This window comes from Solenopsis invicta, chromosome 6 (genome assembly GCF_016802725.1).
Source record: "Solenopsis invicta isolate M01_SB chromosome 6, UNIL_Sinv_3.0, whole genome shotgun sequence".
Lineage (NCBI taxonomy): Eukaryota > Metazoa > Arthropoda > Insecta > Hymenoptera > Formicidae > Solenopsis > Solenopsis invicta.
Window position 1 is genome coordinate 10,134,270 of NC_052669.1, and position 20,028 is coordinate 10,154,297.

At 35.5% G+C, this 20,028-nt stretch overlaps 2 protein-coding genes across 8 annotated transcripts in view; one reads left to right on the forward strand and one right to left on the reverse strand.

Moving 5' to 3' along the window:
- The first annotated feature begins 8,286 nt into the window (after positions 1-8,286).
- LOC105207446 (carotenoid isomerooxygenase) lies at positions 8,287-17,700 on the forward strand. 3 transcript variants are annotated; one of them, XM_039450589.1, is made up of 10 exons: positions 8,287-8,592; positions 11,709-11,959; positions 12,161-12,307; positions 12,506-12,650; positions 14,759-14,909; positions 15,149-15,378; positions 15,459-15,641; positions 15,737-16,171; positions 16,961-17,059; positions 17,144-17,700. In XM_039450589.1, the coding sequence occupies exons 1-10, from the start codon at positions 8,518-8,520 to the stop codon at positions 17,312-17,314; spliced, it is 1,887 nt and encodes a 628-aa protein (XP_039306523.1). In that variant the 5' UTR covers positions 8,287-8,517; the 3' UTR covers positions 17,315-17,700. The 3 variants fall into 3 exon arrangements, with proteins under 3 accessions (XP_039306523.1, XP_039306522.1, XP_039306524.1); XM_039450588.1 differs by lacking the exon at positions 8,287-8,592 and adding an exon at positions 10,856-11,585; XM_039450590.1 differs by lacking the exon at positions 8,287-8,592 and adding an exon at positions 10,865-11,395.
- A 67-nt stretch (positions 17,701-17,767) lies between these two features.
- Positions 17,768-20,028, reverse strand: part of LOC105207447 (chloride channel protein 2) — a 40,380-nt gene continuing 38,119 nt past the window's right edge. For all 5 annotated transcript variants that reach the window (XM_039450583.1, XM_011176894.3, XM_011176892.3 and 2 more), the window contains one exon: positions 17,768-19,829. In XM_039450583.1, coding sequence (XP_039306517.1) covers positions 19,653-19,829 — 177 coding nt within the window. In that variant the 3' untranslated portion in view covers positions 17,768-19,652. The remainder of the gene's footprint in view (positions 19,830-20,028) is intronic.

The following is a 20,028-nucleotide window of genomic DNA, read 5'->3' on the forward strand; positions in this document are numbered from 1 at the left end:
AAAGTTTTGTTCAAACCATTTAATTTGATGTTATATTTATTGGGTCTATCTCTGCTAGTTTACGAAATAAAGGAAGGTGGTCACTTATATGGGACATCCAGTATATGATTATTCACGAAGACTCTATCTTTGGATATTGTGTTAAAAGATAAAAAATAACCAAGAAAAAAATTTTACGGATGTCATGAGCTGATAAAATAGAAAAAAAACTGAAGCAAAAAATTTCTCTGATATAAACTCTTCTCTTTATAAACTTCGCAAAATAACAAGGTTATATAAATTAATTAGATATTTATTAGTAAACAAGCACTTGCATTTGGCAATAACATAAATAGATTCGACTATCTTTACAGTAATTATATGTAATTATAATCGTGAATTATTGCAAAGTTTGCAAAATGGGGACTTTTCTGCTCAGATCTGCTTCCACGATCTGGCAAAATTGATTACTGGTTAATATCGGACATTCTGTATAATTTGTTTTTTTTTTATCTTTTAAACTGTACAAAACCAGAAGATGGTATCTTCGTAACCAATACGAACATTACTATATATCGTAACAATATTATCTGTTTTAGATTAGAGGGGCCCAATTAGAGGGGTCTTTGAAATAATTTTTACACGAAAAAGAAATCATTTCTCAAGACAATATTTCATGTCTTAAGTTTTTGTCTTTAGCCACATACAATGACTGTTTTATGTCTGAAGTCTTAAACTAAAGAGACGTTTAGTTTGTGATTAATCGCTGTATAATAAAAAAAGTATTATTAACTTTACTTTTATACAGATGACAAAAGTGCATAGCATCGTGTGATTATAAATGATTGTCTTAAAATTACAAGTCAGCCCTTTCATTAATTATAAGACTCTTACTAGAAGTAGAACTTTGTCTGGTGGCGATGGTGGGTACTGCTCGCAGATGAAGCAGAAAACATTATTTTTTATAATATTTTTTCAGCGTTGCTGCAACATTGAAATAATATTACAAAAAAATCTTTATAATGTCTCTGCAATATTGCGCTAAAACATGTAATGTTGCAACGTTGCAGCAATGTTGCCGCAAGTTTCTGTGTTATATAGGTATTATATGTAATTGCATTCATCTATTTTTAAATTGAAATAAAGTGCTCGTATTTGCAAGGCTCTTAAATGCAAGTGTTTTCGATCGTAAAAATTAATCGTGTAAAAGATGTGCGCGAGTTTTATATCACGATCAGAATTTTAATTGACTGTTTAAGCAGAGCACATAAGTACTGTTTTGTTGACAGACTTCTAATTGAGGATAATTGGTATTTATTAAGCAAAAAGAAAATATTGAAGAAAGTCTCCGGCGATGGAAATATGTTAATTTGTAACAAGTGTAAACTCACAACAAAAATGTTTACTGTACAAATTTTATTGTAAAGAATTAAAATATCTGGAATAAATAACTTTGAAAAATTAAAAGAATGATTTGGAAATATTATTTTGAGAATTGCCCATCACTTTTTTTAAATTGTTATGATTATTTTTCATATTAAAGACACTCGTGCTCACTCTTATATTAAATTTTAATTAATAATAATAATTAACATTAATAATAATAATAATTTTAATTCGCTTATCGCGAAGTAACTCGGATTGAAGCAAACGGATTTGACACAACGCCGTGTCTCTTCTTTTCTATTGTTAATCGGAAGATTGACGCGCTAGAGGGATGCCGCCATTAATTAATCGCCCCGTGACATTCTCGTTAACACGGTGAGTAAACAATTTGATAAAACTATAAAAGTATAAAAATGAATGCGCGTGACTCAGGAACGCGATGGGGCCTTGTTACGGCAAAGCCGCCTGCCGCGAGACAAATACGCAAAATGAAAGAGCGGAAAACAAGCACGTGTCTCCGGAATGTATAGTTTGATATACTGGGTGTAACAGGATATTAACATAGTCCTTTAACGCAAAGCGGTTTTTACTCAGATAATTAATCATCTGAATTCACTAGTTATCGATTCAACGACGACGATTATAATCTACTCGCGTTCCATTTACTTCCCCGCTGTTTTTCCTACAAAAACTCTTCTTCTTTCATTTCTAAGGTAGAAAATACACGTAAGAAGATGTACCCAGGTCAAGTTCTATTCTTTTCAAAGTATATTACAAAATTAGTTTTTTGAATTTATTACCGTGAATAACAAAATTCCGACAAAATTGGAACCTTTCTTTTGCAACACGAGTGTGAATATTCATTTCTGATATATTTTTGTCCGCTAAATACAAATCTATTGTCAAAATTTGGCTGTCACGTCACAATTTTAGAATATATAGCGCCGTAAATGCCAGAAACAATTTTGAAAATTTTTGTGACGTTGCAGCGACGGTACTATAAATATTTTTTTTATTTCAAAGGAGAGATAAAATACCAACAAGAGCCGACACTAGATGTTAGTGTGTAATTACAGTTTATATCATGACAGTCAGTCGTTAAGTACATAAACGTTTAAATCCGTAATTTGGATCATCTTCGGTATACAAAGTTGTTTTCACTGTTATTATACATCTTGTCAGCATCAATGTACCGTTTTCTGAAATCAGTCTTACTGCTATTCGCAGCTTTCACTCGTTTAACAACTTTTAATTACATGTAAGTAACAATCTACGTTTCCAAAATTCTTATTTTTTATTATTTATGATATTCCTTTCGATTCATTTATTCTTTATACACCATTTTATATAACGGTATTCGGATAAACTTTGCTTATAATTTTTAGTATGACGTCTCCAAAGTCTTTACCTTACACTGACACAGACCGTATGTGTCATTTGGCATTTTCGCATCTGGACACGCTAAAACATTTGCATCTGCGTTACATGTATTCAATCTCCGCGTGTTAACTTTGTATACTGAAGATGATCCAAATTGCAATATAATGTAATCACACACTAACATCTAGGGTGTAATCGGCTCTTATTGGCATTTTATTTCTCTTTTGATTTATGTAATTAGAGCCTTTATCTATCGTTAATTTTTTTTATTTGTTACACTTATTTTTGTAAACTGGTGTTGAACAGTATAATTAAAAAATGCTGCTTGCAAATTAAACGTTTGATTTCAGGATATACTCAACAACTTTTCTTATCTATTTTTTGTAAAAAATTTATACAATCTTGACACATGCGTGATTTGCATTTGATCTGCTTATCACAAATCTGAAAGTAAACTGAAAAATGTCACATTTTTACATCTTATATAACTTAATCACTTATTTAACTCGATTGTATAACTCAATTAAGTATTTGGTAATAAATCATCCAACTGTTTAATATAATTGTTTATACTGTACTAACTTAATTAAATATATGCTATATATACATACATTTAATGAAATTTATCACAATAAATTACACTGTGCATCAATAAACTATAAATTATAAGTGCACATGACTTTATCGTAAATTTTGTATTTAAATCTTTTGTAATAAGTAAGATTTTTGAGATTTAAAAAAGTACATTTTATAACAGATGAGCATTGCAATCACAATTTCTAATAAGAATTTCGCACAAGGTAACGTTAAGTTTTTTACAAAAAACATTTTAAATATTGCAAAAAGTCATTTTTGAGCTTTGAAATAATTCTGAATTATTTTGAAAATCTAACGTGCTATGAAATTTGCTTGGCGGCATTGTTTTCAACATTTAAAAATCTGTAAGAAACAGCTTGTCTGATTCAAACTAATTTTTAGCTATAAACTAGTGTTATTCTTTGATGTGCGCAATATAAGATAATAATATATCGCAAATTGTTAATAAGAAAATTGTGTATACTGATATTGATAATATCTTATATAAATGCATTTTTTGTGTATTTTCAAAACATAATTACGCAATGAGAAAGTTTCCGTACTATCTCTCAAATATCACAAGTACTATCATCAGACGCTCCCTTTCTTGCTACATTTAGGAGATATATGTACATATGCACATATATAAGCAATCATAAAAACTTCGTTCAGAGAAGACGTAGAAAAAAGTGGAACTGCGTAAGATATGCGCCAGAGAATAGCGAAGAAAAGTAGCATTTAGTACAGGATGGTGCAGTAGAGAATCTATAAGGACAGAGACGCGCTGAGACCTGAAGATCTAAATGCAAGCATGAACAAATAAGTAAATAGGAATAACCATACTGTTAACAAATAATAGGGAATACAGTCACCCCCAGATTACACTGCACATTAAAGGCTGTTACGTACATAAAAAATATCTAAATACAGCGTAATCAACTTTGATAATGAAATAGTCATGTTGATTTTTTTTAAATAGACATGTACATTTTGTTAAATAATGTAACAGCATTATTATATTGGTCGCACGGCACACTTTATTCAAAGGATAAATCTTTATCCTTAGAACGTATGGACATTCTTTGAACGTGAAGATCTGTGCTGTATGGAATGTATGATTGGATCTTTAATCGTCTAAAATCTTGATCTTCTCTTACATTTAACTTTGCGAACTTCATACTTCGTGTACAGCAGCTTTTAGCATGCAATATAGCTAATCTGATGTAATGCAATTGATCGAATTCGCTATGAGCAATCCTGAGAAAGAAGACCGTCGTACTCGTGCGAAAAGAGAAGAAGGTAAATTTACGTTTGATAATTTATAGTTCATTTGGATTTTAACTTGGAATTTATTTCACTTTCAATTACTTCTTATCCACGTTCTGTTCACGATCAAGCTTAAACGAAACGCGAATTATTGGCCGTGTACATACATACGCTCTCTTGTTCGGAGCAGTAATTCGTTCGTTACGTAAACGCAAATCGCCGCGGAAACGAGCCCCAGGGTAGCCGAGGGGACGACGTTCTCTAACGAGGCGCTCAGTAAAGCCCGTATCAGACTACGAATTGAAAATTGAAGATTGAAGATTAAAGATTGAGCTTTGGCCAATCAAAATAAAAGGAGTTAAAATTTCCTTGTTTCGATTGGTCAAATTTCAATCTTTAATCTTCAATCTCAATCTTCAATGCGTAGTCTGATACGGGCTTAAGAGGATGCTATACTGACGGAAATTACCGACCATTACAGTGTTCATTAATTTTTGAATTGGCTTTACAGATCACAAAATCCTTTTGCAAAATAAAAGTACGCACCAAAACAAAGTCTGCTCTGGTAAATTTTATGAGAAAATCGATCAAAAAGTTAAAATTTCATTTATTTTCGACTCGTGGATCTGTGAACCAAGATTAATTTTTGTTATTTACTGACGTTCTGTAGCTCGTATGTATAAAATGAGACCAGGGCGGACTTCAGAAAACTCTAACAAACAACACTGACTGTGTATCGTTTCAGTCAACAACCTAACAAAAAAGTTTAATAGGTGAACAGCTGTACGTGTCCAAATTTCGCTTAGCGTACGTAAACGATGGCAAGAAGAGCAGTGGCTGTAGTTAATAGGTCTTTTCGCAGATGGCGAAATAATCGAAAAACAAAGACAGATCTATGCGTTGGACAAAGAGCGATAGCCTGGTCTCCCTCGAAAAATAATCTGCAATGCCGACGTCGAGGAAGTTCTTCGGTCACTATAGCATCCTCTTAACGGCGGCGGCGGCGGCGCCTCGAGCGAAAGAAGGATCGCATTGTTTTCCAACCACCGAGTACGTAGCGGCACTAATTCGACTTTATTGGCGTGCGTGCTCACGCGACATGCCGCTCGCCTCGCGAGCACGTGAGTGACACGTGGTGCGAGCATGTGCGTTTCGCGCGTTAAAGGGACGGGCGACGGGCGCTGCCGCGTTCCGCGCGAAATGCCCGCGGGCGGACGAGAGAGGCGGCGCGCAACGAGACACACCAACGAACCGGATAGAAACCGAGCGAGCGAACGAGCGTGGACGTTGCGGGACGTTCGTTTGCGTTTGCTCGCGCTCGTCCGCTTGGCCTAAACGCGCGGACACGTATTACTTGAACTCTGTAAATCTTATGCAGTCCGCGCAATTGTGGAAATTGAAGCGGAAACTGATAAAACGATCGACGTTCTTTCCAAGCATATATGTATCGATCTTTGAGGTTTTTAAGCTGGATTAATAGCGTAGCGTTAATGTTTTTTTTTTATTTAATCTTTTTATCACGTTTATCAGATTTTTTATCAGCTTTAGCTGTCAAAGAGAATGACTAATCGGAGATAATAAACAACTTTTATAAATGATCGTTACATTGTCAATTCTATTTTTGCGATCCTCGCAGAGAACGCTAAGTGCTACGCTAGACTCTTATTGTATTATTCATAGAACCGGCTGAAAAACAAAATTGTTGTTTAGTCTCCGATAGAATACTACTTTGATAAAAGTGATTGTTGCAAGTTAGTACTTTGCTAAAAATCGTTATTAAAAATTGAGACGTCTATGTATCAACGTATCGAATTGGATTAATAGTGAAGTATTAATAGTAACATTGATGAAAAAAATGTGTGGTTTTTTTTTTTAAGGGAAAATTCACTTTATTTTTGTCAAAAACTTAACGTGATAAAATGTTTTTACTTACAGATTCAAATTCAGCGCGTCAAACACTATAAAAAAAAAGCATATTCCAATTAAAGTTAATTAATTTGAATTTAATTTAGTGACCACTGTAACTAATTAAAAAAAATTATTATGCTTACACTAATTAGTTTGACTTATCGCTTCAGTAAATGTAAATATCCGCATGCAGAGTATTTTTCATGTAAAGGAAATGTCAAGGCTGTCGTCTCTCTTATCGCGATTCTGCGAATCAGCCCGTGCATTATTAATTATTACACGTTTTACTGTCTATTGTAAAAATAATTAGATTGATTACATGCTGTACGAAAGAGGGCTCGATTCGGTCATTGAACGATAGCGATTCGAATTAGCCATCGACGAATCTGACGTACGCACAAAGATGATAAAATGCATTTCTCAATATTTCTCAATATTTCAAAAGTGCTACACGCAACAACGATTTTAGCCAACATAAATAAATACGCAGTGTTTGTCGTTATTTAAGATAAGTTCATAAAAATGTCTAGACGATTATCAAGATAAAGTAACAGCTTCATCTTAACTTTACCTAGATTACTATGATGCATATTGTCTTCATCGTAGATAAAAGAAATATTATTTCTTTTAAATTATCTAAGATAACGTGAGCAATAACAAGAATGAAATTTCTTAGTCTTGATCTTTAATTTACTATTTATTCTAATATAATTCAAAATTTACTGCCAAAATTAACGATGCCAATACTGAAAATCTATAATATATATAACGTGAATTATACGGATTTCTCTCTTTCTCTTTCTTTCAGTTGTTTTTGCCAGCGCAAATGGTAATACTTCACGTGAAACGTGTGGTGAAAATGTTAATATTATATATTCTTAAAATTATTATTATTGTTATCTTTTATTATATAAATTTTTAATATTACCTTAATTTGGCATTAGCATATGACAGTATTGAGGCAGGAAGGATATCCGGTTTCAGCCATGTTACCTACAACAAAATGGCAGCTCCAATGCCGCTCTAATGCCGCTCTTGCTTGTCATTATGGCACGATATCGAAAAAACACACTCGATAATCGCAATTAATATGCTCAACGGTGCTCAGCGGTTAACCGGTTTAGTTGTCAAACCTGTCAAACACATACGCACTAACCTAATCTACGCGTAGACGCCATTTTCTTGTTGGGTAAGATGGCCGAATCCGGATATCCTGCCGGACACAGCTATTCAGCCGAAGGTAGCGATCTAGTTGTTAGATAGATATCTGTGTATTATATATTCTTAAAATTATTATTATTGTTATCTTTTATTATATAAATTTTTAATATTACCTTAATTTAATATTATATCATATATATACAGGGTATTCATTAATGGTTATCCCCATGTTTTACCATGGGAGCACGCATTTGTTATTTCTAATATAATAATAATTAGAAATACATGTCCGTCGGTAAATCATGCTCCTATGGTAAAAAATGGGTACAACCATTAATGAACATTCCGTATATATATAAATAATATTTCAATATTGTTTTATCAGAAATGTTTGTTACTGTTATCAAAATTTTGAAAGCTCTTTCCGGTATAAAAGATTAATCAGTTCAATTATTACTAAAATGCGATAATCTCAAGTGTCCGGAAATCGCTGGCTTACGTAAAAAAACGCGCTCTCGCCGTGAGTTCACTTGGCACGAGACATCGCCTCTCTCGATGGTACCTCTTTCATTTCAACGTCTTTTTTTCTATCTTTCTTCGTTTTCTTTTATAGCTGAAAAAAGAAAGGAGGTCTAAGTCGACGAAGAAGAAAAGCTGTGACTTTGAAACCGGTGCTTCTGCGCGAGAATAATATCGCACGACGATTAATCGTGCCAAGTGTCCAGAGGACCGGATCGTAATTGTGCTGCACTTTGCAATTTTGCCAGATCACTCGGCTTTTCAAGGAGAATTTAATCTCGTTTAAGAGAAGTGCTGCCTTCAGTATCAGTCTATTTTGCTCATCGCACGTTTCCTGCCGAGATGTCTCACTACTTTAATACAACGAAAAACGCCAAGCCGCCACCTTCGTGGTACGACATCAAAGATCTATTTCCGGTAAGTAAAAAACAAAGAGAGGAATGAGGAAGAGACTCGTCGTTATAAGAAGCCTGTTTGGTCTATATTTGTTCACACGAAAATACATTTACGTATTTGGAATTAAAAAAAAAATATGTTTGATATAAAATATTGTGACAGATTGTGAAATCTATTAAGTCGCTTTGATTGAATTACATTTTTCGTCTTTATGTAAAAGTTTTTGAGGCAATTAATAGATATGAGTCGAATGATAAAATCAAATGACGATGATCTTGTGTTTATAATATATAAATAGTAATATAATATAAAAATGTCATAATATAGCGCGATATATAAAAATCAAGAATCAATTTCTTTAAATATGCGTCTCAAATGTTATTGATGTTTAAAAGACAGACTTTATTGGGGTGTATTTGCTGTGCTTGAAAAGTGAAAAATAAATAAAGAAGAATATAAAACGAAAGTAATTTAATCGCGTATTTGCTGAATCAATAACTAATGAATTTCACATGATTGATTATCCGAGTAAACACACGCGCATGTTGAAATGTGCACGTGCGTGGTTTATATATGTCACGTTAGAATGACTAGCTCGCGCTGATTTATTCCGTTTATTAATAATCTGGTTTATTAATAATCTGGTCTTTAATGTCAAACAGTTAGAAAATAAATGAAAGTTCAAAGAAACTTATTAACGTTTGTCACTTTCTCATCGGAGAATAATTATTGCGCTGAAAGAATTTAAAGAGCATTCTTTCGAAATTAATTATTCAATCTTAATTAATTATTCTATTAATATATCTCTAAGTTTGCCTATAATATCAACTGCTGACTGAAGAAAACATGCGTGTTTTTTTTCACTCGGTTACAAGTACGTAAGTCAGATACTATTAACAAAATTTAAATAATGAACGAACAATATTTGTAAAGCAATCAAAGAAAGATCAAAGGTCAAATAAAAATGAGTAAAATAATATGTAATTTTTAACGATAAAATTGATTTCCTTAATCAATCAATATACTGTATGTATCATTATGCAATAATATGCAGTATATCAAATGATTAAGTAAAAATAAATTTTATCGTTAGAAGTTATAGCTTATTTTGCTCGTTTTTGTAATTTTTTCCTTGATTATATAATTAAAATACTGTCATGTCACAAAAAAAAAAAAAAAGAATAAGACAGCAAAGTAAATTAGTGATTTTGTGAATTGTGGTGTCATCTACAGACTATCTTTCCGCACGATCTGCATGAACAAGCATAGTCGATAAGCTAGAAAATTTATTCACTTTCTTACTTTTTTATAGTGCAATAAAACTTAATAATTTAAAGTCTATCTAAAAAATATAGATTGTTAGAGAAGTACCGATACCCTTTAATTAGGGAACTACCGATACTCTAATTTTTTATTACGTATTTTTGTAGCTTATTTTGAGACTTTTCCAAAACACTACAAGAAAGTTTATTTTTGTTAAGTACTTTTCGAATTGTGTCGCTTGAAAGTTACAGTACACCGTAGCTTTCAAGCCTTACAACTCGGAAAGTACTCAATAAAAATAAACTTTCTTGTAGTGTTTTGGAAAGGTCTCGAGATAAGCTACAAGAATATGTAATAAAAAGTTGGCAGTCCCATTTAAAAAATTGAAGGTGTCCTTTACGTGACCTTCAAGCAACTATTCAAGGTTAAATTAATGACACCATCTTATGTTTCCCTCGAAACCATGCAACTTTTGTCTGAAATATTTTTCTTTAAAATGTCGCGTTTACGAAAAAATCGGGCGAGACGGGTGGTCTGGGACACCCTGTAGATAGTAAAAAAGTTTTACTATCTGTATACGTGATTTCTTATATACGTCTCTATATATACATCTTTTCTTCTACTTTGCATTATTGTAGTAATATCGATTCAATTTAAAGAATGTGTATACGATGTCCATTCGGCTTATTGTGTTCACGTGGAAAACCGTGACACGTAAGTACGGATCGGACACGTGATCCACTTTTCGCGATTGAGTTAACAAAAGTGCTCCAAGACAAACAAGTTTTTAAAGGAAATATTGAGATAAAGATTGTACGATGTTTTAACATTTTATTATTATTATTATATACACACATACATAATAATAATTATTATTATTATTATACTTTATTATATAATAATATATAAAAAATAAAAAAATGTGTATATACAATAATAATAATATAACAATAGTGGATCGTGTGATCGATCCGCGTTCACGTGTCGCGGCTTTCCACGTAAACGCAATAAGCCGAACAGATGTCACACACAAGAGAGCTGATCAGAGGCTTCTATTAACTGTTGTCGCTCATTAAATCGGATTAGAGTAGCATCGAAAGCATAAGGTCGCTGTTAAGGTCAGCAGAACTACGCGTCACTCGTTGTCGGAACGTGCGCCGCGAATGATGGATTTCACCCAAACAAGGGTGCATCAGATCCTCTCGTGGATCTTAAGACCACTCGTGTTAGAATCGACGATCGAGGATAACGTTATCGAGACGGAGGAGGAGGAGGAAGAGGATGCGTGAACGAAATATACATTTTTCTTTTTAATGCAAGTTCTAATGAGAACTCGGAAAATTAGATCAGAGTTGTAATCTGAAATGTGACGCAATGCATTTGTGTTACGAAAAACGGTTTCCGGACGTTGTCGGTGCTGGACATTGAATACGTCTTTGCTATCAAGTGCGCGAAGTATTACGAAATTGTTGGATAAATCCCAAAGTTTCTGAACAAAAAAATATATCGTTCTGAAAAACTGAGCGAATTTTGTGTGAAATAAAATTTAGATTTTTATTGGGTAATTTGATGGTTTCTCTAGTTATATTAAATATAGTCAAGTTCAATCTCCACGAAAAGAAAGAAAAAAAAAATTACAAATGGAGTACATTAATTATCTCGTAAGGTCGTTTGATGACCCGTTATTTCACGTATCAAATGTGCTCGATAATTTCGAGCAAAAATGTGGAAAGTTGAGATTAGAATTTCATGTAAGTCACTACATTCGTTCAAAAGAATATAGATGACAGTGTCTTGCGCTATAGAATGTAGTTTGCTCAAAATTAATTTGCAATTAAAATTATTAATTGATAAAATGATTAATTTGTCTATAGCATGATGAAAACGTAAATAAGATACCGACTGATGAAAGGCAGATGAAAGGGAGTTACAATGATAATTGCGACATCTCTGTGTGGACGAGGAGCTGCGAGAAGGAAGTGATCGAGCCCATACGATCGACCGAAGTCATCGGTACCATCCCCAAATGGCTAAAAGGCACCCTGCTGCGGAACGGTCCAGGCAATCTGAAAGTGGGCAAATACCGCTATCAGCATCTCTTCGACAGCTCCGCCTTGCTACACAGGTGTGTTTTATTTTAAAATAATAACCGAAAACTCTATACGAGGAGAGAGTTTTCTTATAATATATATCCTGAAAACATCATGATAATGAAGTAACACAAACTTCAATTTTATTTTATTTTTATTTTAAAATTTTATTAAATTCTTTTACCAAAATTCTCTCCGTGAATTGACGCCGTGTATTGACCGAATATATTACGCAGGTTCGGCATTGCGGATGGTGAGGTCACCTATCAGCGACGATTCATTCAGACCGACGTGTACAAGAGAAATATGGCGGCCCAAAGGATAGTCTACAGCGAGTTCGGTACTAACGCAACGCCGGATCCCTGTCAGACCATTTTCCATAGGTAAACTGGAGCAAGAGAGAGAGAGCGAAGTAGAGATAATCTTGACTGAAATATAAATTTTTTGACGATTAGCGCGAAGAAAATTATACGTTTGACATTTAGCTCACGAGAAATCATGGACCTCGTAATGATTCTAGAGGATACTTTTTTAGCTTCTCGCTTTCCCTCTTTTTAAATTATCTTTTAATAATTTTTCAGAGTGGCCGCGGTGTTCAATCCGAACAAAACTCTATCAGACAATTCCATGATTTCGGTATATCCATTCGGTGACGAATATTACACGTTCACGGAAGCGCCAATAATGCACAGAATCGATCCGAAGGATTTGAAAACGCTGGGCAAAGTAAGTGCTACTGTCAAATTTCTTTCGTCTTAAATTTAAGAATGTAAAATAGGATACTCAAACGTAATAAACAGTCTATAAAGTTTTTAAATTTTTGATAATATTTTCAGATTTTGATAACTTTGTTACACATACTATATATGCGTGTAATATTATATATTATCAAATAATATTCCAAAAATATTAATAAAAATAATTATATGTTTACTCCTGAAAGTATCATATGAAGAAATACATAATATTATTTACTTCAATATTTTAAATAATCGAGAACATTATAACTTTTAAATGATTATAAAGTTTAAGAATATTTTATGCGTAATAATTCACAATAATTGTTGATCACAATAATATTCGTAGAACATTTTTATAATATTTTCCGGATATTGAAGCAATATACCGCAAATATTATGTAAAAATGGGCACGTAACATTAACACAGTATTTCCATAATATTAAAAAAGATTAAATAATATATATGTTGTGCCTGGTGGTGGTCCAAGCACGTTCGTAAGGTATTTCGGGATCGTTGCTGCGCTCAAGGAGTTAGGACTCGAGGAAGGGTCACGTTGATGGGTCAGAGATGGTAGACACTTTTGCTTTTTCCAACGTTAATATATATACTTGTATATCTTTAAATTGCCCTTTTACACTTGGTGTATAATAATATGTGTCGATCGTGTACTTGGATAACCCGGTATATAGATCTCGTCGTGTTATCCGGAAGCGCCAATAATGCACAGAATCGATCCGAAGGATTTGAAAACGCTGGGCAAAGTAAGTGCTACTGTCAAATTTCTTTCGTCTTAAATTTAAGAATGTAAAATAGGATACTCAAACGTAATAAACAGTCTATAAAGTTTTTAAATTTTTGATAATATTTTCAGATTTTGATAACTTTGTTACACATACTATATATGCGTATAATATTATATATTATCAAATAATATTCCAAAAATATTAATAAAAATAATTATATGTTTACTCCTGAAAGTATCATATGAAGAAATACATAATATTATTTACTTCAATATTTTAAATAATCGAGAACATTATAACTTTTAAATGATTATAAAGTTTAAGAATATTTTATGCGTAATAATTCACAATAATTGTTGATCACAATAATATTCGTAGAACATTTTTATAATATTTTCCGGATATTGAAGCAATATACCGCAAATATTATGTAAAAATGGGCACGTAACATTAACACAGTATTTCCATAATATTAAAAAAGATTAAATAATATATATGTTGTGCCTGGTGGTGGTCCAAGCACGTTCGTAAGGTATTTCGGGATCGTTGCTGCGCTCAAGGAGTTAGGACTCGAGGAAGGGTCACGTTGATGGGTCAGAGATGGTAGACACTTTTGCTTTTTCCAACGTTAATATATATACTTGTATATCTTTAAATTGCCCTTTTACACTTGGTGTATAATAATATGTGTCGATCGTGTACTTGGATAACCCGGTATATAGATCTCGTCGCGTTATCTAAGTCACGCACGGCGAGTAACGTCTTGGTCAGTTCTTCGATTGACTCTCTCGCAGTTTTCCGATTTGGTCGTTCTATTTATCTACAAATTTGTCACTTGGTTCGACCAATCGTGTTCCTGCAAAATGCAGCTCCCACGGTTAACCGAAATACGGTAAATATATCGAATAGGGGAGGCTGCCCCGATGACCTTGACCTTGACATATGTTGTCAAGGTCATGACCCTGAGTAACGCCCAACAAGATTTAGCCGTCGCTCGCCCTTCGTTAAAAAGTTATAATCATAAAAAGTTTATTTTAGCTGGCGTAGCGTGATAGTATTTCGGGCCGGAAGCCCGAAAGACCATCAGCGTCTTTCGATTCTTTTGCGGAATTTAAATCCGATACGCATATGCGTAGCAATGGGAATCTTAACTAGTTTCCTGTTGCTATGCGGCTTGTTAGCGTGGTTGTACTGAGTATGTACAACAAATATTTTCCGAGTATTAATATTATTTTTATTCGTATAATTTTCGAGGACTATTGTGTGCATAGAATGTATCCTTAAAGGATCAACTTTGTTTGTAGTGAACACTTGCAATAATAAAACTCTAATCGTAAAATTATTTTGCAGATTGATATACCCAAGTACGTTAACATTGTAAATCACACCTCGCATCCTCACGTTATGGCCGACAGCACGGTTTATAATGTAGGACAGACCATAACGCCAAAGGGACCTCAATACAGCGTCGTGTGCTTCTCTCCTACTCGTACGACTGTTGGTAAGATATTCTTTTGTGCAATAATATAAAGAAAAATAAAAAAAAAATAAAAAAAAGACATTGGAACGTTTGCTGCATCAGTACATAAAAAAATTAATTTTACAACGGAAATAATAGATCGATTTTGTTAAAGTTTTAAAATATTTTAGATCATGCTTAAAGTACGCATAATTAAAAATTTATAATCTGGAATACGCAAGTGGTACGCGCCTCAGTAAATTCGAATGCAATTATTTCAGATGGTTCTGGAAAGAAGAAGAAACTCTCCATGTTCGATCAAGCGAAAATTGTGGCCAGCGTGCCGAGCAGGTGGCTGCTAAATCCATCGTACATGCACACCTTCGGAATCACCGAGAATTTCTTTATTATAGTGGAACAACCGCTATCCATCTCCTTTGCCAAGATGGCAACCAGCCTTTTCAAACAAAAGCCGATGATGAACTCCTTCAAGTGGCACGAAAAGGAAAGTGTACGTACCTGAAATTACGTATCGTTAAACAAGTCAAATTAGCGCTATTAGCGAATTAAGGCCGACGTTTTCGTTCCCAGACTCTCATTCACGTGATCTCGAGGGAGACGGGCCGAGTGGCGAAGACGTTCGTCGCGGAGACCTTCTTCTACCTCCACATCATCAATCAGTTCGAGACTCGCGATAAGGAGTACGTCGTGCTGGACGTGTGCTGCTACCGGAATCCAAAGATGTTGGAGTGCATGTACATCGACGCGATGAAAGTAAGATTATATTCGCGTGTCCGCGCGAAGGCGAGAGTGACTTCTCACGCAAATATGCCGATAATTCTCAACGGTATATTTATGTCGTAACGCAGAACATGCACGGGGACGCGAGTTACTCGAGGCTGTTCCGCGCCAGGCCGCTGCGCTTCGTGCTTCCGATGAGGAAACCGAGCCCGAACACGCCGATGGAGCGCAATCTCATCACGATCAAAACGGTGCATCAGAGTGTAGAGGGTAACGGCGACGAGACGTCTGTCGATCGTAGACCGAGCTACGATGCCAAAGGCAACGCGGACGACATTAGGTACGACGCTAGCGCTAAGTCCTGGCGAGACGAGCACAGAAACGTTCTGCGAAAGAAGCCGGCTGCTCATCGGCTTCCCAACGGCAACATTTTTGTAAAACCGGAGCTGCTCTGCGACGTCGGTTGCGAGACCCCGCGAATAAACACGGACTTCCACCTCGGCAAGGAATACCGGTATTTCTACGCGATCGCCTGCGACATGGACCTGAACAATCCCGGAACGGTTGGTGCATTCTATGTGCTTTACAAGCCTGCCACCACACGTTCGAGTGAATTTGTCAAGTGCATGCACGCATGCGTAAGCACGGCTTGTGCAAGTTTGCTGGAGCATGCGGATAACAAAGCTGCACAGTTATTTCGACTTGCGCAAGCAACTGGAGCAAATACGAAAAGTCATTCGATACACTTGCGCTTGCTCGAGTAAATCGTGTGACGTGTTTAACTCAGACCGATCGAAAGTTGGCGTTGCGAAAGTAATTATGTTGAAACGTATGCCAAAGAATTAATTGCTTCTTCCCTATTCATTTTTACTTAACTCAGTTAATTAGTAACGCTTTACGAAAATAATTACAAATTTTTAGTCAGTGCAAACATACAACTCTATTTATTTATTTTTTAATTTGTTCTTCTAAAACAATTACTTCTCAATTGGTCTTTTAATTCTCATTGTTAGATTTTTTTATTTTTCAGTTCAAAAGCAATACTTTGGCGTACTTATCGTATATGTAACCATTTTTAGGTTGCATACACATGTTGCACAAACAGAGTCTTGTGCAAGTTTATTGGAACGTCTAGATGACAAAACTGCATACTTATCGCAAATATGCACATGTTCCGGTTGACTTGCATAAATACACTTGACAAGTTTATTTGAACGCGTGTGTCTGGCTTTGAGTATACCGCGCGTTCGATAAGAAGCTGAAGACTTGCGATCCCTTGCCATGTATAATTCAAAGTTAAGAGATGGAGGCATTTTATTCCGTATAAAATTTAATTAAAATTTTATCCGCAGCTCATTAAGGTCGACACCTTCCGAAAGACCAAGAAAGTGTGGCAAGAAAATGGGGTTTATCCAAGCGAACCAATTTTCGTGCCGGATCCCAATGGAAAGGTAATTGAGCGCGATATGTTTGCTTAAAAAGCAAAAAGAGAAAAGCCGAATTATTTTCCTCTTGCTCCTTTTTTTTCTACCTAGAACGAGGACGACGGGGTGGTTGTGAGTTCGCTCGTGTGGGCGGAAAACGAGAATCGAGTCGGTCTGTTGATCTTGGACGCTGTGACATTTACGGAAATCGCAAGAGCTACTTTCGACACACCGGGACCGGTGCCTAAATGCCTGCACGGTTGGTTCAGTATGAACAAGTAACCGAATACCGGAAGAGACCTGTCAATCGAATGTACAGCATCACTGAGCGAAAGACTCGTTTGAAACAATAGTATTAAGTTTTAAGGAAGACGGAACTAATATTAAATTCATCATTGTTATGGAAAGGATTAAGGAAGAATTGTTATAGCATTCATCATCGTTACGGAAGGATTAAGGATTTGCGACGCGACGAATTAGTTTTATCACGAAGAAACTTTTCTCTTTCTGCACCTCTCATCATGTTTTTCAAATAAATTATATATAAATATATACTATGTGATTATACATACGTACATTTATCATTTTTCAATGTAATGATTATCGAGTTTCGATAGAGAATCTCAAACCAGCCAGATGGCAAAAATAAACGAAAGCTGTCCAGTTTACGTCTATTTTCTTGCGTTTTTTTTTTGTAATTGCGCAGTGAATGTCGTATTGACGAACACACACGAATTATAATAAATTATTTAATGTCTTTCCGCGATGCGCAATGTATTTACAATTGGCGGGCAGCGTCATCGCATGCGACAATACGCGGCATGATAAATGTACAATCTCACGAGATGAGAATCTAGTCGAGTGGAATGTAAATCGTACCTTAAATATCGTCAGAAATTTGCGCGGCCGGCGGAATATTAAAATGACGTTTATAGCCAGCTCGTCGGGCCGCAGCGACAGTAATAATGCAAAGTTCGATGTAGACAACATCGTTTCAATTGCACTATGAAAAACTATCGGAATAGTAACTGCGATATACATAGTCCTCTACCTCTAACAACCTAATCGTTCTATCTAGTGAAATACAAGAGAATGCTCTTCATTCCGATACATCCGAAATGCGTGACTTTCGCTCATTAGGAATTTGTGCAAATGCGATTTTTAATGACACAAGCGAAAGTTGTACTCGCACTTTTTAAATTGCATAATTTCTAAGCGCTTTCTACGGAAATAAAACGCAAGCTGGAAGATATCCAATCGACATTTCGAGGCATTCTTCTCTGTCCGCTTTTAAATTAAGTATCGTATAAAGAATGGAAGAGAATTGTCTGCATATTTCCCCGCTAAAAGATCGATCTACGACTAGGCGACTTCTCGCGGACTTGACAATAATCAACGATTACATAATAAATAATAGTCTGGCACAACCATGGTCAGATACTTACTAACTAGAGGAGCGTAATAGGAGCCCTGAATGATCTCGTACATAGAATTATCATTGGGTCAAATTATGCACGTTTCATCACGGCGGGGAGGAAGTGCAGCGTACGTCGCTGCTTTTGGCACTTACAAATCACTTTCGCTCCGTCGAGAGACCCGTTCAGCTATTTTGAGAAACTTACCTTATCGCTTGTACGATTAAAAGCGATAATAGATCATGCGTCTTCGATCTAAGATCCGAAATTCGCAGCCTGATTCTTTTTTTTCCGGTTTCCAGACCTCGCGCGCGATCTCGCGTTACGCAAACGTACGTAGACACGCGCATTATCCCAACTAAATAAACAACGGAGGAAACGTGCGTTCTCTCCGCGGTATTTCTCGATGAAGTGATATCCGCGTAAATCGTCTGTCGAGAAACGAATCTCGACGTGCGAATCCATCTATCTGGTAAAAATAGTCCGCGCATATGAACGCGAACACGGGAGGAACAATTTTGCCGAAACACAGATCTCAAAATAATTATGTTGAACCATTGAAAAATTTATATTGGACGTTTGGTTGTTAGAACGTCAAAACTTTTCTAATAGCACAAGATATGTATGAATATTCTAGAATATTCATAATATCGTACAAATATACGTACGATATCACGGTAATATCGCACGAATATTCATACAATGACGTAATGTCGTACGATATCATATCACGTGCTATTAGGGTTTTTACAGCAGTATCATCACGCTTGAACGTTTAACAGAATTATTTTGACAGTTCAACATTAAATTATTTTCTGATCTCTAGCTAAATGAGAGATGTCACAATAAAATCGTTCGTTCCGTGAACTATTATGTTAAAACGGAATAGGAAATTATCTAGAGCTGCATCGCTTAATACTACCTCGCATCGTATCTCGGAACTTTCGTTATTTCGCTCACCTCGCTCAGCTGCTCGTCTTAGGCTTAAGTACGAGAGAAGTGTTTGAGAGAGTATCGTTACGCGCTCCTCACGCATATAACGACTCCGTCACCCTCGAATCACGCAAATGATCAGGAAGGAAGGAGGAGAGGAAAATCAGATGAAACACGACTCTCTCGCATTATTCGGGCCGCGTCACGCGACAACGCGGCGACGCGGCCTATCACAATGTAAGCTTTCGCTCGTCACGACGCGGGAGCAACCCTCAGATTTTGTCCGCTTTCTCACAGTCCACGGAGCCTATGGAGTTTATCGCGTTGATGTTCTTGTTGCTCTCCGTGTCCGTCTCGCTTCTCGCCAGGCTCGAGAGCGACTCGGCGATGTGCGACTCGGTATGCATCGGCAGAATACCGGCGTTCGCGTCCTCGATGGCTTTTCTCAACTGCAAAATAAAATTTACGTAAAATTTTATGAATTAAAAGAATTGGAGAATCAGATTGCGCTCGAAAATTGTATTTGCCTTTGACAATTTTTTTTTTTTGACGAGCTGAATGGATGTACAAAAGTAAACTTTTGAGAAATGCTTAGACTAGAGTAAAAAAAGAACTTTTTCTTGATAAATAAATATTTGTTAATAAAAA

Coding starts and splice junctions, on each gene's coding strand:
- LOC105207446 (XM_039450588.1), top strand. CDS start 11,475: ATGGAGTACATTAATTATCTCGTAAGGTCGTTTGATGACCCGTTATTT. Junction 15,379..15,458: donor AGTGGCACGAAAAGGAAAGT/GTACGTACCTGA, acceptor TTTCGTTCCCAG/ACTCTCATTCACGTGATCTC. Junction 15,642..15,736: donor TGTACATCGACGCGATGAAA/GTAAGATTATAT, acceptor GTCGTAACGCAG/AACATGCACGGGGACGCGAG.